This window comes from Poecilia formosa, unplaced genomic scaffold (assembly GCF_000485575.1).
Source record: "Poecilia formosa unplaced genomic scaffold, Poecilia_formosa-5.1.2 Scaffold66, whole genome shotgun sequence".
NCBI classification, from domain to species: Eukaryota; Metazoa; Chordata; class Actinopteri; order Cyprinodontiformes; family Poeciliidae; genus Poecilia; species Poecilia formosa.
The window spans coordinates 1,581,741-1,606,918 of NW_006800005.1; the positions used below are offsets into that span (position 1 = coordinate 1,581,741).

General features: G+C 40.8%; 1 protein-coding gene across 10 annotated transcripts in view; it reads left to right on the top strand.

The window, feature by feature from the left end:
* arhgef9a (Cdc42 guanine nucleotide exchange factor (GEF) 9a) overlaps window positions 1-25,178 on the top strand; it is a 56,793-nt gene that overhangs the window by 8,070 nt on the left and 23,545 nt on the right. For 6 of the 10 annotated variants that reach the window (XR_001662452.1, XM_016672782.1, XM_007554797.2 and 3 more), the window contains 2 exons: window positions 605-731; window positions 821-930. Coding sequence is in view for 9 of the 10 variants with exons in the window: in XM_016672782.1 (XP_016528268.1) it covers window positions 605-731; window positions 821-930 (237 nt within the window). In the remaining variant the exon portion in view is untranslated. Of the gene's footprint in view, window positions 1-604; window positions 732-820; window positions 931-17,492; window positions 18,208-21,508; window positions 21,796-25,178 lie in introns of those variants that run through there. The other 4 variants (XM_016672786.1, XM_007554799.2, XM_007554800.2 and 1 more) reach the window with 4 other exon arrangements.

The following is a 25,178-nucleotide window of genomic DNA, read 5'->3' on the forward strand; positions in this document are numbered from 1 at the left end:
ATAGAGCAAGTCCGTAATGAATCAAGCACACTCTCCAGGCTTTGAAGGGCAGCCCAGGACTAACCCGGTATTTATATGCCGCTCACTGTTAGTTGCAACAATGCCTGCATGCTCTGCCTCATTTACAGAGGCCTGCATTTCTGAACATTTTCCCTCTCTTTTTCTTCGCCTCCGTCTCACCAATTCCTTTTTTTCCCCCTTTCTTCTTCCCCTGTCTTTTTTGGTTTCTCTGTATCCATCCTTCATTTTCAGTCTTTCTCAGTGGCCAATTTTCTGCCTCATCGCTCCCATAAGCTTCACCTCTCATTGGCCTAACCCAGAGTCAGTTCATTTTAACCTGAGAGAACGCCTTGGTCGGCATGATGTATAGTCTCTCTTGGTTTGCTGCGGCGCACGCATGGAGGCCAGTGCACCAGAATAGAGTTGCTGGGATGTGGAATACTTATATTCACAGCAAAAAAATAAAAAATAAAAAATAAAAAAGAAAGGGGACAACGCAGAGAGGAAGGTTTCTTTTAAGGTGAAGGGTAGAACAGTGTGTGATTGTGTCATTTGCAGTTGCGTTATGTGGAATATATGTCCTAACTACCCCAGTACCCTCTAGGCTTTGTCTCGCCCTCCGGGAGTGTCGCCACTCGAGCCCCCGCAAAGGGCATCTCTGCAGCGGTGTCGCTCGCTGCCTCTTCCCCCCAGCACTCTCACCGCCTTGGCTTTGCTCCTGCCTACTTCAGGTAATCGCACATATTCTTGCTAAAAATTTGCAAATTTATGCACACTTTCTTAATTCTTGACCCGTTTTTCCGTGCGCTTCCCACCCCAGTGGACATGGGCCAGTCGTCCTCGTCGGTGCGCCTGAGGTCCGGAGGCTCCACCAGCTGCAGGCGGAAGAGGCTGTTGAGACCCGGGTCAGAACCACTGCAGGTCAACATAGTGAGTGAGACACACCCCTCAAATCACCTTGCAGAGAGCTGCAGCTTTATTTAGTCTGTGTTTCTGCCAGCGGGTTTATGATGCCGAGGCCTGGCTTGTGCAAGCATAGCACAATGAGGTTGTTTCAGAGAAAATAAGCAAGTGCTAAAATGGCTTTAGTGGGTCTTTAATAAGATTATGAGGGAAGTGATTCATCTAAAAGGTGCAGATGTTGAGGACTGTCATGCTGCACCATGAAGGAGTTACGTCACTTTCGCGCTTAAATTTCTGACATAAAAAAATATTAAATGTCTGGTGAAATCTGAATTGGCTTATTTAGTAATAATGTTTTCACATAGTAGCCTACACAGGACTTTGCAAAAATATTGACAGCCCTTGAACTTGTCCACATTTTGCTACGTTACATTTAGAAACTACAAGGCATTTTGTTAGCATTATGTGACTTACTAACACAAAGTAGGGTTTAATATTGAAGTGGAAAGATAAGGACACGTGGTTTTCACTGTTTTTCCAAATAAAGATTTGTAAAGTTCTCCTGCATTTGTATTCATCCTTCCAGAGTCAATAATAGAACCATCTTTTATTGCTATTACCTCTCTATGTTTGTTTTTACCCATTTGTCTTTGCAAAATAGTTCAGCAATCACTCAGATTAGAGGAAAAGTAGTTAAATTCAGGTCTGCACTTTGACTGGACCATTCCAACACATGACTACGCTTTGATCTAAGCTATTCCCTTGTAGGTGTGGCTATATTGAGGGTTGTTGTTCTGTCTTTTGGAGCCTCCAAACTGGTTTTCTTCAAGGAGTGACTTCTATTACCTCTGAGCAGCTTTAGTGTGCCTGCTGAAGAAAAGTATGCACACAGGATGATGCTGCCACCGCCATGTTTTCAATGGTGTTCAGGGGGATGTTCAGTATTACTGCCAGCATTTGGTATGGAGGACCGAATGTTCATTCTTTGGCTTCATTTGATCAGAGCATCTTCTGCCATATTTTTATGTCTCTACTAAAGTTTATTTAGGGGTATCAGAAAAAACAGGGCAGAAAAACAAATGTCTTTTTGTGGCTCACTTTTAAGGTTTTATTAATAACTTACTCATTTACATTTTTAATCACATCCCACTTTACTTCGCTTTGTGTGGCTCTACCACGTGAAATCCCAATAAATTAGATTAAACTTTGTGATTTTAATATGACAAAATGTGAAAAAAGATCAGAGGATGTCAATATTTTTGTGAAGCAGTGCATCTACAAGGCTGCGTCTTTGTCAGCTGTGTAAAAATTAGCTGCAGTAGATGTAATGCTACACAGGAAGCAAATCTGGGCCTTTCAGCGCCGATCCTTTGATGTGCAAGTGGCCTCTTGGGAACTCCAGGGGAAGGAGAGGCAAAGATTTTCTAAAACATCCATGACGGTGCGGGGAACAGTTCTCCAGCTGAGCCCGGGTCGTCTGTCCATGAAACCTTGAATGCACAGATCCCATATCGCTTCTGTTGTTTAATCACAAAAAAAGCCAATTCTCTGCTTCCAATGAGTTTTTCTCAATGTGCTAACAGCTATGTTTCTATGTTTCTGTCAAATGTACATCTGCATGCTGTGATGTAAGGAAACACATAATGTCTAGAGTGTCATGAAAGCATCTAGCTAATCTTTCCTCTACATTGAAACAATTCGTGATGTGCATCCACAGGCGACTGCAGACAGTAAATTAAGTAACATAGGCAGCTCATTGTCACTACAGTGATGCAGTCTGTTGAAGTGGCAGATTATGAGCCCCCACTGTCAGCTTTCCACGGCTGCCACGTCTCTGGATTGAAACCGAGTAAGCTTCGTCCTTGAGGAAACGAGAAAGCTGCGTTTTGACTTTGATTATAACTTTTTTTTCCTTCTTCTTCTTCTTCTTCTTCCTGATCTAAATTGTATTTGTGAACCGCGGCACGTTGTTGCTATGACATTCGGCTGGCTCCTGTTCAGCTTCTTTGCTTCTATCTTTAGGCATCCTTTTTAAGCATGAGCTAAATAGAGAAAGTGTGTGGGTGAAAAGAGAGAAAAGGGGTGGGAGAGAAGGGAAGAGAGATGCTCCCTTTGTCACGGCCCTCCCCTGGGGGCTGCGAACACGGACATGTAACACTGAAGAATTCGAGCTTGAATGGCGAGAGACTGAGATTCAAATGAGATACTGTTATTTTTGTGGAACAAATCCGGAAGTCGCTCATGAAATACTAATAAGAAACATCAACAGTGAACAAAAATAAAAAATAAAAAAATGGGGCTGCAAGATATCTTGGCTTCCCTGCAGGCAAATGGTTTTCTCTCACAGGGCTGTCTTGCTTGGATGTGCTGTTTGGAGTACAGTTAAGTGTATGTTACAGTCTTCCTGTTATGATGACGACTGAAGCCGTGAGGCCGCAGGCAGAGAGAAAGCATTCTCACTGCAGTGGATTAGCTACTAATGCTGACGCCTCTTTTCTCCCTTTCATTTAAATGGATTTCTCCCCCAGTTCTGCTCTCCTCCTTCTCTCCTCTCCATTTCTGCTCTGGTGTTACACTTTCATCATGGTGTCCTTCCCCCTTCCCCACCACACACACACACGCACACACACATGCCACTCGTCTCCACTTCTGTCCCGTCTCATTCTACACTTTGCATTAAACAAATAAAAAAATAAATAAAAATGTGGGCAGTGGCAGTGTTTAATTCCTGTGCAGATAAGAGGCCTGCGTGATGCGTGTTGCTAATGCTGCGCCCGAAGCTCTGCTGTCAACTTGTCCAGAAGGAGGGGAGTTGTCTTATTAGGGATTTCATGCAGATTAGGACTTTCAACAGAAATTGTATATGATTAAGTTGCAGTATTAATCATATTATGCAATGGTATCCAGTTACTACAAATACATGAGTCAGCAGGCAGGAGCTAGTTGGCCAAACAACAAGGCATGGATGAAAAGGAGCAAAGTTGATTTGAAGGACTTCTTCTTGCTTTTCTTTCTATCCATGTGAGGAGAAGACGGAGCAGCACCAAAAATGAGCTAAAGCAAATTATTTAAACACTTTTTCACATTTTTGTTACTTCACACACACAAAGAACAACATGTTGTTTTGGGATTATATGAAGCACCAGTAAAAATAACAGAGAAGTGAAAGGAAAATTATACATCGTTTTCAAAATGTTTACAAGTGTTTCCAGCCATCTTTACTTTGATACCCCTAAATAAAATCTAATCTACATCATTATTAGTGACCTGTGTGTGACTTAATCTAAGCAGAAATACAGATTCTCTGGGAGACAACAAAGGAGACCAGAAAATAAATATTTTGGGTGATGGAAAGCCAATGCCTGGTTCACATGGCCAGATTATTAAATTGTCGGCTGATTTTCAAAGCTTGAGAGTCACAACACGTGACGATAATTTTTTTTTACCTGTAACAGATTTGGTGTGACGTTTGTGGAGTTGAGCCACATGGACAGAGCAAAACGTCACACACAAACATTTAGATGTGAGACAGGAAATCTCACAAAACCTCCCTAGACCAAACGTGAGTTCAGATGAACAAACATGGCCGACGGACAAGACGCAATGGCAACACATTATGGACTAACAGAGAAAAACACAATAGAAAAAAATCTCTCTGATGTCCGTCAGACTTTATAGTGCGCCATGCCCATTGTTTTGTCGTCTTTGTTTCGAATCCCCCTGTGTGTTTCCTTCACCTGGCTTTCTGATTGGCTGCAGGCCGGGTTCAACAGGCTGTGTGCTCATTTGTCCTCAGGGGACACCGTACACGCTGCAATGTCGGGTCAAGACAATCCAACATGTTGAATATCCCAGATTTTAGATCCGAACAAGTGGACCAGATCACTCTTAACACACCAAACACAGCAGGAATAACTCAAGAGACATCCTGATAATCGGGACGTTCTTAAGATTCTCCGAAGGAGAAAACTGGTATAAAAGTTTTGCCATATTAACTAGGCATAACAGTTATTAATTGGGTCAATTTGGCGGAAAAAACTGCCTTTAGATTTCCTTTGCTTCACATTTTTCCCCTTAACTGTTGGGAACATAAAATCTCAAACATATACATAGCAGTTTTGTTTATAGATAGACAATCTTAAAATTGTGTGAGTTTTTTTTTTTTTTTTGCCTTTTTATTGCTAATATACAAAGCGACTCTGTTTGAATGATGCATCCTCTTCGAACACACGCCCTTTACATGCTGCTACCCAGAATTCAGTATTAAATCTGTCAGGACAGATGAGTCATTACATTGACATCTTTATTATTAGATTAGCAGCGAGTAGCACCAGCTAACGATATCTTAGCCAAACACACTGTACATGTAATTTCACCTAAGGCCTTATTTTGGAGAAGCCTTGGGAATAGATCCATGCCCAGAATAACTGCACGCACGCATAGTTTGCGCGATAACCCAGAGGCGACCCAGAATCCTTCATCAGCGTTCATTCAGCATTGTTCACCTGCCAGCGTGCCAACAGCTGCCGCTGTTTGGGAGAACATGATGAGCTCTGATTAATAGCAGTGTCCCTGCCTGAGTCTGAAGCGGATGGTTGGATCAGAGCTTCCCCGGGCTGATTCTTCCCAAAGAAATGGGTTGATGGTGTATGCATGGCTATGTGACCACGTTTATGCTGAGTGTGTTTGTATGCGTGTTAGGGAAAGGAGAAAGGCTCAGGGCCTTTCTCTTACATAAGCATAAAGGCGGATTCCACCGCTCATTGCAAAAGCCATTTGGACTTTTCAGGAGAGCTGCATGCTCTCTGGTGCTGGAGGAGCCGTGCTCTCTTGCCCATCCTGTTTTACAGCATCGTCCTATTGTTCACTGTACTCTGTCAGATCATGCACAGACTTGTGTGTGTGCGGCTCGTGTCTCGTCAGAGCCGGAGTATGCACCGTTCCATCTCTGTGCTGCGCTGCTGGCACGTTGGAGGAGTAATAACAAGGTTGCACTAACAGGCAGTGATTCCTATAATGAGATTCTTTAACACATAAACACTTTCTGCTGAACAGCAGCGGTATCTTTTGGGTCGTATTCCATTTCTAATTTACCAGGATTCACACTGTCCACTATTTGTGACTCACTGTTTATTTTTAGGCCAGATGGTTGGTTATCAAGGATTAATCCATTCCAGGGCCTTCAGTCAAAACACTGTTGCATGCTGTCAGTCTGTCTGACAGGACAGCCTTAGTGATAATTTAGTGTTGTTTTTTTCTTCGTTGTTGACACTTACTTTACAGCCTTTATATTACAAAGTTGGCAGAAAATTAATAAACGATTATTATTATTAGTTGTAGTAGTAGAGTGATAACAATTTTATCGATAACATTGATCAAATTGTATCAATGTAATTGTGGTACACTAACTAACTTTTCAGTTAGCTTGCAGATAATAATAACTATTATCTTATTATCTGCAAACTAAGCTGACATTAGTGGAGTATTTAGTCAGGTAATCTGCTCTTGTAGACATTTTATGTATTTTGTCCAATGAAATTCACCACAGACTTCACAAAGCAGGTTGTGGATTTCACATTGAGTGTTGGATTTTGATGCAGTATAATTTGTTAAAGACAATTTAATGTCAATAATCCTGCAATATGGTTGAAGTAGTTTTAGTTTTTAGTTTATAGGCTGTTCAGTTTTTCATTCCATATTGAATTTTGCCCAGTGGATTTTCTTTTATTGTACTTAATAAACAAAAGAAGAACTGAAAATGAAGCCAACATTTTACAATAATAATTGATTTTGTCAACTAATTTTCTCAAAATAAATAGTGGAATTGAATTTGGACTCATTGCACAGCTCTAGAAAACAGACAGTCAGTATCTGGTATAGATATTTTTTGCGTGCTATAAAGCTGATGGTCTTAATTCCTATTCCTTTTACCTCATTTTTTTCCCATGAACATAGCTATTATGTATGTTCTTGGTTATTTTATCATTTTAAATGATTCCAAATATGTTTTCTCACTTTTAAAAAGACACCTAATTGTATTTATATGTGAAAGGAATGACACATTATGAAAGTATTTAACACATGTATTTGTATTTTACAAATGTTTTTGTCTGTGCAGCTTCTTCATTCAGAGGAGGGAAAAGTTTGTAGCTTTTGCTGTAAATGATAGTTCACTGCCCAGAACTATCAGGCTAACAATGAGTCATCAAGTGCTCTGAGAGTCTTTACTAACTACCCCAGCTGCATTTTGTGATTTAAATCAAACACACTCCTCTAACCATGATCACTTTGTCCTGCCATAAAATAATGAGACAGAAGCTAACTGCCTTCCCAGTTTCCTGAGAGTTCGGATGTATCCTGGAGGGCTCTGAGTACGATGGGCTGCATTTTTCTGGCAGCTGCCACTTCTCGTGTACATTATTTAGCCTAACTTTTTCCCTCTGACCTCCCTGCTACTGTGCTACACCACATGTGGCATAAGAGCAAACTCTCCGCTGTAGACACGGATTATGCAACCACCCCTCCGAGGTCTTTGTAGTTTTACCTCATTCTTCATTCTTTGCGCGCCTCCTTATTTTTTTTTCTTGTGACCTAAGAACTCATTCCTTTCTTTCTTTCTCCTCTTTGCAGATCAGTTTTTCTCCCCTACTGTTTTTTTCTTTCTGTGTTCCTTCACCTTGTCCTCCCTTGCCTCATCCCATTCCTCCCCTTCAGGCATGTGAAAACACCTGCCTACTGCAGCCTGGTGTGTGTGTGTGTGTGTGTGTGTATGCATGTTTTTTTTTTGTTCTTGTGATCATCAATGCCTGTGAGTAGTCATATTAGTTTGGGAGTCAAACTATGCAAGATATAGTGTGAGAATTCATTCATTCAAGGTGATATAGTTTATTTTTATGTTAACTTTTATGATAAAAATAGAAACCCTAAATGTAGTTTATTTTAACATTTGAATATTGCATAATACCAATTGAAAAACACAAATATTATGTGATGGCCTTCCCATGTGTCAGGGTCACTGCTTACTTTACAATTGTTCAGTAGAGAGCTAATATTATTGCATTGGCGCTCTATACCGAGTTCTGCATCCAGGTACATCACGTACGGAAAGTTGAGTGGAAGGAAAAAGTTTTTTGGGGAAAAAAGCTATACAGGCAGCAGAGATAATTACTGTAGTATAAAGTGAAGCCCATTCAGGAATATTCACAAGGACTGAAGCTAACACAAAGACATTATGGGCTCCAACTGTCCCATCCCTCCTATTAAACCATAAACCACAGGCAACATCAGAGGTGTCTTACTTATGAAGAGAAAATGACTGGAATGTTGCTCAGGGCCCAACGTCCTCTTTTCATTTGAATATAAATGATGTATTTGATTTTGGGAACCAAGGTTGCAGTGAGACGTTTTCACAGTCACGTCATCTGCTGGCGTTATAAAACTGTACAATACCAAATTTATTTACAAACCACTTTTAAAACAACAAATGATCACCCCATATGTTTTTGACATTTATCTTCTAATTTTCTGAAAAATTGGGGCTAAAATTGTGAAAATTAAGAAATTAATTACTTTTTTTTAAAAAGTGAATTACAGAAATAAATGTACATTTACTTAGAGGGACCTGTAAAAATCCTCACGTAGATGATTTTTCTTTTGATGAACGGCATGAACAGTAACCTCGGGACGGATCTGAAAGGACAAATCTCTCCCCTGCTTCCCGGCGCTCCGGGCCGCAGGTGGCAAAGTCAGGGCTCTGATGAATAGTGACAATAGTGAGCATGAACACTCACAACCAGCGCAGCAGAATGAGAGTAAAGTGGCACTGATTCAGGCAACCAAGCAAATCATTGCACAGTTCATTTGAGTGTTTCCCATGTGCCACACCTGGGGTTTCAAATGATCTGTTTTGCTTTATTTTATAACACACTGGTACTGATTCTGAGAATCATAAATGGATTTGGGGAGGCTATAGCTTTATCTTTTCTCCTAAAAGTTGATTTCTTGTTGCTTTGTTATTGTGTTTTGTTGTAGAAGGAGAGGGAGCAAGGATGACTCAATGAAGAGGCTTTTTAAGGGCTGAGAAATAAAACATGCAATCATGTCTTTTATTTTCATCATATCTGCAGACATAGTTTCAAATGCAGGGAAAATAGAATATTTTCTTGTGAAATGAGAATATTAATAACTTTGACACGTGTGTGCAATGAATATAAAACTGTGGCAAATTGCTGTTCCTCCGATACTAGCTGGATTTTTTAAATCCAATTGAGAAATGTGTATATTTATAAAGGTTTTGTGTATTAAACAATATAGATGGACAGATATTTACCCAAAAAAGTGAGACAGTGATAAATGAAACTGGAAATAAAGTTTCCAGTTTCATTTGAGGTCTGATCTGGCAATTCTAGTTTTTTCCTCAGGAACTGGGCTTTTTTTCCTATTTATTATCCATAGCTTTTTATTAACTGGTCAGAAATCATGTAAAATCCCCAATTAGGATTTTTTCCCAATCCCAACTCGGCGAGGTAGAGGGTGTCAAACTGCCTTGAGCAGTGAGTAAATCTGCAAGATGTAGTAGAAGTTGCAGCTATTTATTAGCGCTTTCATTAAACTCAATTACACACATATAGTGCTATATTCCATTGTCTGAACAGAAAATGGATTGTATGGCGTGTCAGTTTTACTGTTGGCACTGTGGTGTACATGTTAGCATGCTAACATTAGAATGTTAAACTGACTGAACTTCTATAGCACTTTTCCGATCATTTTGACTACTCAAAGCACATTCACCCGTTAACACTCACATGTATGCAAAGGGTTACATCAACATGTGGCAGGAGGACGCTGAAATCTACCTACAACCTTCCGATCACAAGACAACAGTTGCCCCAGTAACATGTTAGCATGCTGCTGTTAGCATGCTGCTGTTAGCATGCTGCTGTTAGCATGCTGCTGTTAGCATGCCTGGCTTTGCAATAATTTCAGGAGGGCCTGTTTCCTGATGTCTTCTTTTCTAGTCTGTTGGCAGTCATGATTACTCCAAACACTTTGCAAAACAGTTGCTCATTTCATCCATCCTGACTTTTATGTTTTTTCTTATTATTCTAAAAGCATCTCATTGCAGCGAAATTGAGATATTCTCGCACAAACACATTCCAGTCCCTCTGCAAGAGTTTTTATTTAGGTCTCGTCCTGGACAAATGATGTTTTTCATCAACAAAATTAACAGAGATTTGCTTGAACCAAAGCTAGATAAGATGGTAACTTTTTTTCCTGCCTGCATGGGTCTTGTGTTTGATTTTCACAGCTGGTATTCACAAGAACCATCAAGAATTAAGTGGTAATCTTTGTCAAAGAAGAAGGCAAAACCATTGAGACATGTTAAATTAAAACCAGTCTCCAGTGTCGCATTCCTTAATTAAGCTTTACTTCAGATGCATTTCCTTTCCTGAATATCATTTATAATAAGAAAGTTCAGGCTGAGGAAATTCAAAAACTGTCTTAAGTTTACCTTCAGTTCCAGCAATCCTCTCAGGTTCATTTGCAAGTCTCACCAGGGACTGAATCAAAGAAAACAGTCACAGGATAGTTTCATCTTGTTCTACAGTTTGGAGAACACACAGATATTGCGCTAATGTCGTCATTAGAAAGTATACTCCTGTGATGTTTAGCATATGACTAGGATTTCTTCATCCTACTTGGCAGAGCCCCTCTGTTTGATCTGTCTGTCTATTCTTCTTAGCTCTCTGTGTGCTCTGACCCACTGACTTGACTTTCTAAATGGTCCTGAACGAATAAACAGCTGATGGCCGGACAATGGTGACACAAACTGTGCTCAGGAAAAGTCCAGCGATTTTATTTTTAGGGCGCTTTGTGGCTTGAAGGCCTGGGAGGAAGCAGGAAGTCAGTGTGGTTGCCGTGGGGATGGGAGGAGAAGAAAAGAATTGGAGCAGACTGAAGGGGAAATGGGTGTGGTGGGTTTTGCCTCCCATTAGTGAAATACCTACCAACCACAAACAGATTCATTTGCAAGCTCTAAAAATTGAAGTCTTATTCAGGGAAAGATCGTCTAATTATGCAGCTACTTAGCCAAAGGCCAAAGGGGACAGCAATGACTTCAGCGACCTCAAAAAACCTTACGAAAGAGACTTTGGAACAGGAAATGATCTGGTCTTTCTAAATTTGTTGTTGTTTATGTTGCTAGTTTTGCCTAGAGATACAAAACTTGGGGCATATCTCTGATAGCTTGTAATTTGGTTTTATTGCTATGGGTAATAAAGTATGTTTTGCTGGGCTGAACACATTTCTGCTTCTTTTTTTAATCGGCTATTTTTTCTTTTTACATTTTGTTACATAGTAAAATCACAGTTGGCAACAAACCACCCACAATATATCTATGCTTAATATGTAATTGCAACTCAGAATATCTGGTGTATTTGATGTATGAGTAGTTTATCCAGGATACTTTCTGTTGTGATAGTATGCTTTATATCTATACAAAATGAACAAAAATACAACTTCGACTCCTACATTAGCTGTACTGCCAATTAGTGGTTGAATATGTACTTTCAAAAGAAGGTCAAAGTTCAGTTCAGAGGTTCAGACTGAAAAAAATACCGCATTTCATCCCGTCCCTTGGCAAAATTAAGACCTGTTTGGATCAAGGGTCCTATGGGGGAAGTTGGAAATCATTTCTCCCTGACACACTATTCTTCTGGAGTCAACTCAGCAACCATCAATAAAGACACTCAGTTTGATTTGCATTTGGGAAAATGTTCAACTGGAAACTGAGGAACACTCGAGGTCTGAAAAGTCCCTCCAATGTATTTATTTGGATTTTATTTAATTGTAAAGTGAAAGAAAAAATAGCATAGATCTGAAAGAGCATTGTGTCCATGGTAACTCTGGAGGAGGTGGAACGATTCATGGCTCAGGTGGGAGAATCTGTTGACAGAACGGCTAATAATGGAAAACATTTATGAAAAAGGTGCATGAAGCCAAAATGAGCTCTGCTTACATTCTTAGGTCTTCCTGTGGTTTAGATCAAAGTCAACTCGTGTGTTAAAATGGCCCAGTCAAAGCCCACACCTAAATCCAGTACAGAATCTGTAGTAAAACGTGAAAGTTGGTGTTCACAGACGCTCTCCATCCAGTCTGAATTTAGCAAAGAAATGTTGGTGTTTTGATGTGCAGCGTTGATTGAGACGTGCCTCGCTGCACTTCCAGCTGGAACTACAGCTAAATGTGTTGCAGGGTTACTGAGTACAAAAGGTCGGGCCACATTTGATCAGATTTTAATCTGTAAATTACTATGAAAACAACACATTTTCATTTCACTTCACAATTATGCAATGATCTGTGTTTATCTATCACATATCTCAATAAGTTCAGCGAAAATGGTGGCTGCAAACCAGACCGGATTTTGAAAAGCTGCAAATACAAATAAAACACACACCCCATATTCAACTTGTGTCCAGTGTCATGTTTGGTCCATAAGTTCTGTACATCATTTGGACTTATAGTAAAAAAAAAAAAAAAAAAATAGCAATCTTGTGATGTGATCTTGCTGCCTCACATTAAGAAAGTCAAATGAAACAGCAATAAGTCTAATTCGATATGATTTCTACGTACAGTGAGAAATTACGGCCTTTTATACATACTCTCTCTGTCTCTTTGTATACGTATGGGTATATTACCCATACATATATACATATACCCATACGTTGGTGTCTGTACAGATTTAGACTTTCAGATGTGACCTTTGTTGTCTAAATGTCAGGGAGATTGGAGAGGGAGCCCACAGAGGTAGGACAGGCTTATGTAATCTGCTCACTGAGTCTCTCACACACACACACACACACACACACACACACACAACCACAGATGAGTGGGGCGGGGGGTGTGGGAGCATGTTTGAGGACGACTGTCATATCTCAGCTGTGATGCACCATACCCCTCTCTGTGCACTGAAAGCCTGCCTTTCAGGAGCCGTTGCTTTTATCAGCATGCATGTGCAGAAAGTGCCTCGGAAATTATTTATGGCTTTAAAAATACTGATATACTGCGCTCCTTTGGTGTTGTTCTTTTGAACTTCTTCTGAGGTCTTTTTATCCGTACCAGAGCTCTCAGGTGGATCTTAGAGGTTTGCCTTTGTGCATCTGTGTGTCGAGCGGCTAACTGGGCTAGTTTTGGTGTGTGGGGGATTAAGCTGTAGCATCAGTATTCCCTTTCAACACTTCTTTTTACAATCCAACGGTGATTGCACCTGAGCTACGGGACAAGCGCTGCAGCCTGCTCATGAGTACAACAATGTTCACTTTAAGTATCGCTGGCAAAATAAAGGCCAAAGCAACGATTTGCATGCCAATGGATAAGAACAAGCTTCAGATGGGAACTGGGGCCATTTCCATCCTGTCACTCACAACTGCCGAGCCTTAAAGGGGCCCCGCGCAGAATACGTTTTGAATACCAAACACTCTCCTCGTGTAGGTTTGAAAGGCAGTGCTGAAATGTTGCTTGGAAACAGACTTTGTCCGCACTCGACATGGACTCTCGGCTGTTACGGCTTACACCAGCAGCAGCATCTTTTGGGGCTGGGCGGTTGAGAGGGGGATCAAAACAGCCATTAAAAGTTCTCAGAGCACTCCCAAAGCATAATCTGCCTTGCCAGCATTCGTCATCAATATGCTTGGTATGTTCCAAACCGCCACACAGTTGCCCAAGAAAGTCAGCCCACAACTGTGGTAGTAGATTGCTCACAGTGCAAAGAGCAAACTGAGAAAGCAGTATTTGGAATCGTTGGGCAAGACAGGAAAAAGTACATTAATAGTTAAAGTTTCTGCCGCTTTGATCGCCTAATCGGAACACAAGATGTGCTGTTGTGTTAGCGTTACAGTGTGCAGCAGACTCAGAGAGTAGTCACTATGTGTAAGAGCTGCTTGCTCTTTTAAAGTGTGTGTCACGGTGTCTCTCTGGGTGAAGGGCGTCTCACGTTCACTGCCTTATAGCACAGATTGTCTTTGTTCGCAGTTAAGAAATGTTCTTCGTGATACAACTTTGTTGACGACAAAAGCAAAACTATGAAATGGAATCACAAACGGGATGTTTCGGTGTAACGCAGCTAGTTTATTAAAACGACTACAGTTGCGTCCCCATCTGACTTTGTGAATTCACCACTGACTGCGGTGTCAGCTTTGCGGTATACCTTGACCAGCTTTGCTCAAACTCACTCAGAATAGATGGATATAATCTGTGAACATCTGTTTTCAGGTCTCGCTTCAGAGTTGGATTTAAGCACGGACTTTAACTAGGCCATTGTTGCACATTCTTTGATCTAATACCACCTCTAGCTGTATGTTTAGGGTTGTTTCTCCACCCTTCTTAACTTGATTTGCAGGTTTAAATAGTGTTTAATTCACTGTAGGGTTTATTTTTTAAAGGCTTTTTTCTTCCATAAGGCCTGGTTTTAGTCAGCAGACTGACCTCTAAAGCTCCTCCAGAGTTATCATTGTGCTTATCTGAGTAATACCCTCTTTGAGCAGGCTGTCATCTCAGATAGTTGGCCGTGTCTTGGTAGGGCTGCAGTTGTGTCATACTCTTTCAGTTTCAGGTGATGGGCTGAAACGTGCTGCATCAAATTTCCATGTATTGCTTTATAAAATAACCCTACTTTTATCTTCTACACAACTTTTCCCTGGCCCGTCTGGTCGGTCCCTCGGCTTTTTATGATGGAAAAAAATAAAAAGTAAAACCATGCATAATTTTCCTTCCATGTAATTGCAATTACTTATTTGCATGGGTTGTGTCAGTCTGTTACATTAAGTCCTCTGAAAAGCGCTTTGTGGTTATAATGTATCTTTTGTAATGCAAGGCATTAAAAAGTTTAAGGGCTATGAATACTGTTGTTGCAAGACTCTGTTGTGTGGTTGGCATAACTTCAAAAACAGAACAAGCAGGATCATCAAGTAGACTGAACCTTTTACAAGTAAAGATCACAAAAATATGAATAATACTGCATTAGGAAAAAGTTTTAACCATTTATAGGAACATGATAAATATTTACTATGTCTAGAGTGGAAAATGACAACAGCTGCAGTTTTATTCTTTGACAGTAATAAAGCTCCATCAGGTTGGTTAGGGTATTTCCAGTAGCAATAAAGAAGCTGGGACCAACACACTGGTGGAAATACTTTGTAATAATTTCTCCTGTGTTTTTTTTAAATACGATGCAGAACAAACAGGGAAAGTCTTTCATTAGAACAGTGGCATCTAAAGCTACTGTGCCATATTTAGTTGACATAAAAATTGAGCAGCAATATATCGGCATAGTTGAATTGTGTTCATTTCAACAATCCTCATTTGTAAATCCCCAGGAAACCTTACAAAGCAAGGAAACCTGTTCGTTTGCAAGCATAAAGTTCCATTCAGCTGAATCCTCTATGCAAATTCCCACTTATTACCAACTAGGTCAAAGTTCAGTTCACAAAAAATGACATTTTTATGAGACATGTAGCTAAAGTCAGCTGAAAAAGTGCTCTAAATGTCACCAGATGACACTGCGTGCATATTAGCATATTTATGACATCAACACATCACATTGGTGTTCTGCTCTCTGGCCCGCCCTTTACATCTGTTTGCTTGTCTAATCCTCTCTCTGCTCACATGTATTGTTCGAATACGGCACAAAAAAATAAATAAATAAAAATGCACACGAAGCAACTCTTGCTCAAATTTTCCTCTGTGTCTGTTGTCAGAATCCAAAACAAATCCGCAATCAGGCCTTTAAGACTAGTTAATTTTTTTATATGGTCACTTTGAAGCTGGTTTTATGTGAACAACTTGATTGGAAATGTTTAATAAAACAGTAGACAGAAGCCCTGATGCTATACATTGTTCTTCTGGTTAGCTAAGTCAGATTAATAATTTTGAAACCTCTGAGCTTTATAAGGTATCTCTTTTCCTGTTATTTAATTTTCTTCTTTTCTATTAGTTTTTACTTTAGGGTTGTTGGGTTTTTTTTGGAAACTGTTAATTTTCTTGTATTAGTTCATTCAGTGTCAACTGTATAACTTTCATCGTCCACTTTATGGAGAAAACACAAAAAAGTCAGATATTAATGTTTTAGTAGCTGTCATCAGGGTGACTGTGCATCCTTAAAAAGTCTTAAAAATTTTGAAATTCATCCATCTGAAATAAATTAAACTAAATGTCTTCAATGTCTTAAATTCATTTTTAAAAATGTAATTTGTCCTTCAATATAGCAAAGACAGGTCTTAAATTTTGTTGTCGCAGGACTGTTCACTTTTTTTCATTTCTTGTGCTCTGAACTTGTTTCCTTTGGTTTGTGTGTTTATTGTTTACGTTAGTTTGAGGGTTTTATGGTTTTCCTGTGTCTCAGATTTGTTTCTTTCTCCCTACCCAGCTGTTTCACATCTCTCAATTTCCCTCTGCCTGCCTCTACTTACCTCTGATTAGTCCCTCTGGTTCCTGTATGCCACTCTCTTTCCTCTCTCTCTGCGTATTTAGGCTCTCCGGTTTGTATGGTTCCCCACTGCCTCCTCTGTTACCATGCCTGTTTCCTGGTCTTTGTCCCATGTCCTTCTGTAAGTTTCCATATATTTAACACTAATTAAAAATGCTCTCTGTTTGGGTCCTCTGTTCTTTACTCGTCATGCCAAAAGCTGCTGTGCTGTGGTTAAGATCATTGTTATGAAGTAAACTTGGTTGTTGAGTGAAAAATGTGTCTACATTCTAACTACCTGTTAGAATGTAACAATAATGTTTTGGATATACATATTTTGACTGTAACAGATTTAAAAAAAAATGCCAACACTCAACAGCGCAGTGTTGTGTGATTTAACGCAAAACTTCAGCATTTTAAAGCTGTTTTGTGTCCCAACTCAATGTACAAAACATTTTTGTTGGTGAACCTATAAAATAAAGATATTTCATAGGTTTTGGTATCATTAACTTAAAAAAAAAACATTCTTATTAAGCCTCATACACTCTATTCTGGCCTTTCTTTTGAAGAATTTTGCAAACTTCAAGTTAAGTAATGAGTAAAATGTAAGGGAGTTCACTGAAACTTAAGTTAAATCCAAAAGACACATGTTGACCTTCAGGAAACAGGATTTAACAATATAACAAAGGTTGTTTTAGTTTATAGTTACCCAGTCTCATTCTGTAGGTAAAATTGACTAATAACAGATGTGTGTGTTGAATGTCAATTATTATTTGTTTTAAACTTCAACTGTTGAGTACTCTGATCATCTTAGTGAGAAGCTTGTGAAACAGATTGTAAACATTGTTGAACGCAGTGTCGCCTGCAATCACTGCACCTGCAATAAGGAAGGCTGACATCACGCCAGTAGAGCAGCATGATAAGAAGATGGTGATTGAAACTATTATTTTACGTCCAATCCCCTTCGTGCTGAGCTGCTAATGATAAGCCATAAATCACCACAGCTTCCAGCACGATATTTTTAGGTGGGGAGGGAGATGAATGAGGTTATGATTGTGGTCTCAGTGGTCGATATAGTCAGAAAAGGGGGCTGGCTGTGCCCCTCCCCCGGCTGTAGGTGATGTCTGAAGCCGGTAGTCCAGCAGCAGCGCGCTGATCACTGGAGGACCGCCTCTCAGGCTCCCGGTACATCTCCTTGGTTCCCACTCACCGGAAGGCTGCTCGGCAGCTGCGAACAGCCTGCGCACAGCCTTTTTCTCTTGTTAGCCCTGCGAATCTATTGGCCTGGCCGTCGGTCAGTGCAGGGGAAGAGGCGAAAACACCGACAGGTGTTGACTAGCGGGGAGAAATCGCGGTGCAGACTGATGACGATGATGATGGTGAGGATGATGCATCTCTTCCCGTGCCTTTGTGAAACGCTATTGTGAAGAGGCATAGGAAGACATTTTTTTTTGTACCCTCCCCTCTCCATTTCTTCCTCATCGGTTATGGTGGATTTCTCGGCCGCTTTGAAGCTTCGCGTCTAGACCTGGCGGGGGGGTCGGAGAGAGAAAGAGAGAGCGAGCTGGGAACAAGCCGTTAACAGAGAGCCCCCCTCTCAGCATCGGCCCGCAGCGCTGCGCCATGGCCTTGGATGTCCAGACTTGCGCGGTGTTTACGGTGATCGCGGTTCTGGTGCTTGTGAACGTGCTGTTGATGTTCATCCTCGGTACTCGTTAATGGATCTGCGCTTGGGGCCCGGTTCGCAGCGCACCACGCTCTGGAGAGGAGAGAAAAGCGGTGCGCGTTGGTCGAGAGCGGGGACACCCGGCGCTCCATCACGGCTACGCGTTGAAATGAATGACGTTGGTACAACATAATGTATTTCTGTGTGCCCCCCCCCCTCCCTCCGCTCACCCAACCCCACCACTCTCCCCCCCCACCCCCTCCCCCAAACCTTCCTTATGTCTTGTGTCCTCTCACCGTTTGTGATAGCTGCTGTTGTCTAGTGGTGGCTGTAGTTGTGCGGATCCAGGTCTGTGATGCTCTTACCTTTTCTGTGCTTAACTGGAAATTCATATCACTCGTACACAGCTCCTAAATATTTTGATCCTCCTCTCCCCCATGTTGTGTTTTCTAATATCTGTCATGCAGTGTTGTTGTCTTAAAGATGAACATGGAATCAGATTTTCCAACCCTGTCCTACTGCTGCGTCAGGACTTGCTTCCCCCCACCCCCCTCTTCTTCTTCTTCTTCTTCTTCTTTTCTATTATGATCCACCGTAGCCACATTCACAACATGGCAGCTAATAGCTGCTCAGTGATCTCTGTGCAGAAGTTAATGTGATATTTGTAGCAAATAGCGTTGCAAGTGAGAGACCCAGGCGGCTGCTCTGGAGGATCATTGTGATCTCAGCTGAACAGTAACCGACAGCGGGCAGGGCTGGGCCTAATAAAGGAGGGCCTCCATCACTCCAGGTTTCCCCCATTTTAGATTCAGCTAAACTCAGCTCCCATTTCATAGCCCCCAATATTCTCATTTGTCCAGTCTGCACGGCTTCCACCTGACACCCGTGTGCAACCTGTTCATTTTATAGTGATGAATATAGGTGTGGAATTATATATTAATTTTTGTCTCAGGCTCAGCATCTTCTGAGTAGAAAGGCTTGTCAGGTTGTGATAATAGAGAGAGGGGGGTAAAACACATTTATCCTATTCTTGCTGTAGTGTAATAAAAGGATTGGAGGCAGGTATCATGAATGTTGAATGAATGTCAGAAATAGATATGCTAAAAGCCTGTCCCAGAGCCATCCATGACAGAGCTATTTTTAGAGATATACTGGCAAGGATTTTTTTTTAAAAGCTACTGTATGTGCTGTTTCACACTCAAGTTAAAGTGCTTTGTCTTTTTCACCTCTGAGCTTAAGTGGCAAGTGCTGTATGCAGGGCCGTGTTTAGGAGGTAATGTCCCCCTGGGCTAAAGCCCAGTTTGGTGCCTTACCAACTCAAGTTTCTTTGATGCTTGTAAATTATTTTTTGCTTGAAAGGGAGGCACATAAACTCACAGGTTGTTTTTTTGTTGTTGTTGTTTTTAACAATCATTGTTCATCCTTAATAAACACGGTAACACTTTATTTGAAGCGATGAGCATAAGACTGACATAACACTGTCATAAACATGAATAAGTCTTTATGAATGTTTCTGATAGTTGTCATGAAGTGTCATTCGGTAAATAATGACACTTTTAATGCAAAGTTGCTCTAAAAGTTGCTTTAAAAGTCCATTAAAACTTTGCATGATTTTGTAAATAATGACAATTTAATGCAAAGTTGGCATTTTTAATGGACTTTCAATGCAACTTTGGATTAAAAGTGTCATTATTTACCGAATGACGCTTCATGACAACATTCATAGACATTCATAAAGACTCGTTCATGTTCATGACAGGTGTTATGTCATGTTTATGACAGTGTCATGTCAGTCTTATTCACACCCCTTCAAATAAAGTGTTACCATAAACACTTCTCAAGATAGCATTATTCATCTACAAAATTTCCTGCAAGCTTTCAATAACTATGCCAAGCCTTTATGTGGTGATGTTGCACACTTATTGAAATGCACCAAAAGCAAAGAAGAAAGATGCTGAAAGTTTGCTGCTGTTACTTCTGATGGGCCTGGAGTTGAGGGTTAGGATAGCAGTGTTTTTAAAGTGGTTATGTTTTGAATATCTGCATGAAAATCTAACAAATGAAACGCCACGCTTTGTTTGGAAACTTTTGTGGGAGGGACTTTACAACTTAGTGCAATGGCTCATACTTTTAAGTTAATTTCATACCTTTGCTTTATTTTTCCACAAAGCAGAGTGCACTATGCAGATGCAAACATGGCTATCAAATTCAGATGGGAAAAATGTGCACCTATTTTTTCTTCAGGTCACAGTTTCCCCCTGTTTATACACCCACACAACATTTTCAGGGTTATTCAGAAGTTCAAGAGAATAGTTTGAACTTATGAAATTATTTTAGCTAACAGAAAACTCCTGACTCAAGAAGGTGTTCCTCAGAATTGTAACTTTAAACCAATAAATGATGACAAATTCATCACATTAAGTGTTTCGTTTTATTTAAAAAAAATATTAGCAGGTAAGAATCAGTTTATTAAATTGCTCAATGTAGTTTAAAAAAATATATACTTCGTTAACTTTTAGTTATATGAAAACAAAATGAACACATGTATGATTATATTTCATTTCACTTGGTAAATACAGAAAACATTCACAAAGAGTTTAATTTTATATCTTTTGTGGCAAAATTACCACCGGTTTTCAGCAGAGGGTATTTTTATGTGATCTTGATTGTGCAAACAACCTGGTCTTAAAGAATGTGAAGCTTCTTTTTGTTTTTTTCTGGCCATAATTGACAGAAACACACATTGATATAAGTGGATTTCCCATCTTGCCTCATACAAATGTGAACATCAGTGCAGAAAGCTATTTTAGGAGCAGTTCTGCATTTGTGTTTCAGAAGAATTAGAAGGATTGGGCATACACACACACACACATATAAAATCAGTCGCAAACACTTTTGTACACTTGCCCCTTTGACTGCAAATTTATTAAAATGTTTTGTCAACAAATAGAAAACTATCTTTAGGCAAATGAAACCTTCAGTTTTGAGGCCATTGCTCTCCACTAAGCATCAGCCCATCAGGTTGTATGCGTAAAGAGAGAAGTTTGCTAGCGACGCCTTGAACACAGATACTTTCATCACATGCCATAGCATGTGGGCAGGAGTTGTCGTCCCTGTGGCAGATCACATAAACATCCTCCTTAGCTGTGACCTCACAGGGCCCAAAACATTTACTTGTTTAAAAATATATATATATTCAGAAGACACAAGATCATAACATCAACTGCAGGTGTCGTGGCTACCACTGATGCCTTTCCTAATTACAGATGTGTTCACATGTTAGCATGACAAGTAGCATCTGACTGCTGGTTTTGGTTGGGCGCTCTCCCTTGTTCCTCGCTGAATGTGTAACCCCTTCAGGGCAGGTACCTTTAGATAGAGCCGTGCCGGGTTGTGTGCGGTGCAGCCAGAAGTGTGGATGTGCAGATGGTGTGAGAGCGAGTGAGTGAGTGAGACGAGCGTTTTGTGCGAGGATGTGCGTGTGTTTCTCACCAGTTCTGAGGAGAGCATCTTTGATTGGCTCCCAGACTCGGGGTATAAGTGTATTACATAAGAGGGCTGGCAGACACAGGGAGGACGGACCGCGATACTCACTTGGTGCGTCGGGGTAGAGAAACCTCTTTCAGGGATAACGGCGTCTTGTTGACGTCTAAGGAGGACCGCTTGTCACCTCGGCTGCTTCCTAAAGGGATTCAGTTACGATGATTTGAATGAGCCGGACTTCTCCATGCATACTCTCACCGAACAGCTGCACGCCACCAACATGGTAAGGCTCGGACATTGAGGCACGCGTGCGTCTGCTCGGGGATGCTATAGGTGTTCTGGTGCAGCTGTGCTGTGGACGGAGACAGAGTGATGTTGGAATGCAGTGGATCTGCCAGTGCGGTGAATGCTGATGTGTTGAGCTGCAAAGATGATACAAGAAAATGAATCAGCTTTTTATTCTAACACATTTGCCAGCCTAAAAAATAAAAACAAAAAAAAAAACAGAAAGCATTGTCATCTGCTTCTGTGTGTGGGAACAGATTTCTCTGCATTTATTTGCATTGACCCAAATAGAAGATTTGCAGTTTAAAGAGTGATTATTGGCTCACTGATGTTTGATGTTGCTTCTGTAACAACAAGAGCAGATAGACAAACAAGCAATAATGAGCATGGCTTTATCTTTGTGTTTACCGTATGCCAAATGATCAAGCTAGGGCTAGGTATGGGGGTGTTCTAGAGGATGGGGGAAGACTGATTATGTAAAGCTTTTAATTTATTCAGACATGAGAAGGGGGAAAGGGATGCAATATATTGGAGAGTGCAGGACTCATTTGGAAGATCAAGGGAAGACGCAAAGGAGAGTGAGGTGGGATGGGGTCGGGGGTTTCAGCAGTAAACGCTCTGCCTCACTTTCTCTTTCTGTGTTCCTGTCCATTGGTAGGGACTGGAGAGATTGTGCTTGTGCTGAACGGGGTTGAAAATGAAGTGGCAGTGGAAACGCAGGAGGCAAGACTGACTTGAATGCAAATCTGATCTGTTGTAGGTATCAATGTACAGCAGGCTTCTGGTTTTGGTTTCAAAATTGCTACTTTTTCTTTAAGGCACGTTGATTTTACAGTCCCAACGACAGGATGAAGTATCGGAGTGGCCACAGCTTAAAAGTTGAGTTGAGACGTGCTTGCCCTCCCCCACTTGTTGCTGCAAACTGCCTGTTGAGCCCCTTAGAAAAGCAAGAAGTTTACATTTTGATTAAGGTTACTATTCCTGAGAGCAACATGTCGTTCCTAATCTATTGTATACATCTGTCCAAAGGTGTCTTTAAAGTAGGTGCTACACCTACCTGCTCGATGTCAGCATTTTCCTGAAGCTTGACATCAGATGTCACCAAGCTTTGCACTGAAGTGCGGCAGGTTTGCGAGTGTGTAAAGCTGCACAACAGAATGATTGCACGCTTGTTCAGCGCTCACTCTTTGTTTGTGACAGCTCGCTCACTCCCCACATTTGGAAATATTCTGGCGCTTCCTGAAGTGTCCTTGCCTCATCCCATCATCTTTGTCAGCATCAGTGAAGCATCCTCATCTGTCACCATGACGACAGCCATTCCTTGCCTTGCAGGCGTGGATGCCTCCCCTTCTGTTCACTCCTCTGCCCTGATTGGCTTATATCCCCTGCAGCTGTACGGGTTGGCGGTTCTGTGAAGCCTGAGAGCTAATGGGGAATTTTTTTTGTACTAGAGATATGAAACTAAATCATAAAAGGAAGTAGAGCTTCTTTGATTAAAAAAAGAAAACACGGAGCCTGAATGAATATAGCAAAATTCATACCCATCCATGGGACACAGTCGTCTCCGGGCCTTTAATAACTCCTTACCTGGAGCTTAAGCATCGCCTGTCAGGTTCGGTTAGCCCTGGCTACTCTGCCCACAGCCCCAGGGGATGGATGCACGGTTAGTTCCAAACTGGAGAATGCTGATGAACACTACTGCAGGGAGAACAATTTTAGAAACAACTCACAGGGCCGTAAACAGGGTTAACGTATACAAAGAGAGAAGTGTGGCTCTGCATGTGCAAATATGCATGGACGTCTAGTTGTCAAAGCAAGAAAGCTGACTAGTCAGTGTGATGGATGGCGAGGCTGTGGACTGATGATGTCAGGTCCGGTTCTGCCTTCAGAACATTATCTGCTGCCTATTCTTCCTTTAATAAGAAAAACCTTTAGCTTCTCCAAGTTCCCTAAAGAATATGCATCACCCTACTGGGTTCAGTGCTCTTACTCTACCTGATATTTTTTAAATGTCCAGCAAAAGTGTCCGTACTTTATATTTTATCACATTACAACCCAGAGGTCACAGTAGACTTTTATGTTGTCTGCCATTTTGACTAGCGGTGTCAAAAAAAAAAATCCAGTATTTTTACCCATCAATTTTTAAAACAATATTGGCATTTGCATTTAATTTTCATCCTGTTTAGTTGATATTCAACAAGCTGAACAGATAATCTACATCATGTCGTCAATCAAATACAGCTGACGATGACATCAATTACGTTTAGCATTTTCTCTGCAGTGAGAGTTTTGAAATCGGGGAACATTTCACCAATGAAAGTGGTCAGAAGTTCGACAAGACTCTTTGAACATTACCTGAAGCCCCAAAACATTTCCTCCAGTGGGAGAACTGAAGGAACCACTCCAAAGAACCACTCCAACGCCTCTTGTCTAAAACCCTTCAGCGCGTCGCCATCAGCGCTCGGATAGCGTCCAGATCAGAGATGATACTCTGGTCACTGACCGTTTGGTCAGTTGTGTGTAATTTGTCAAAATAATGGATTTTTCTGTCACCCTTTAAAAAAAAACTCAATCAAAGATGGAAGATATTTGGTTACGGTGAACCCTGTTGTAACCACACACCATTGTATTTTATAGGAAGTTTGTGTGATCGACCCACAGAAAGTAGTGCTTTAGTGCCCAGCCCCATTTGTCATGTGAAGCACTTTGAACTGCCTTGATGGTGAAATGTGCTAAACTAATAAACCTGACTAGACTTACTCTGGCACCTGTTGTTAAGTACAGGTTTTCTGTAAAGGTATGAGAGGTGTGTGGGGGAATGTTAAGGAACGAGCAGCATCATGATGACCAAGGAGGTTAGCAGGACTTCAGTAAAAGATACTTCAAACTTTGACCTGCAGAAAAACTGCAGAAACACACAGCTGATGTTAGAGAATCCATTGACTGCTAGTGAAGGGGAAAGTTATAGTCAAGAGAAAGTCGAAAAAGGTTCAGTTTGCACCCAGCAAACATTTGAAAGAGGGCTCTTTGGTCAGATGAGACTATAAAACACGTCCTACTCAAGGCCTGGGGGCCAAATCCAGCCCGCCACAGCTTTTTCTGTGGCCCTTTAGACTCCAAATTACATCAACACGTTCTTCCAGTTTTTCACAAATCTGCAAAATTCACACAAAATCAACAAATCTCTGCATTTTTAAAAAACTTTTTTATTTTTATCTCAAATGTTCTCAAAATTGGTCAAAAACATTAAGTTTACGTGACAGGAGCCTTACTTGAGGTCAAGTTATAGTCCATAATTGATACGGTATGTAATAAAAAGTCACATTTCACATCACACATTAGCTCAAATATCATACAAATTCCTAATTCCTTCCTAATTTC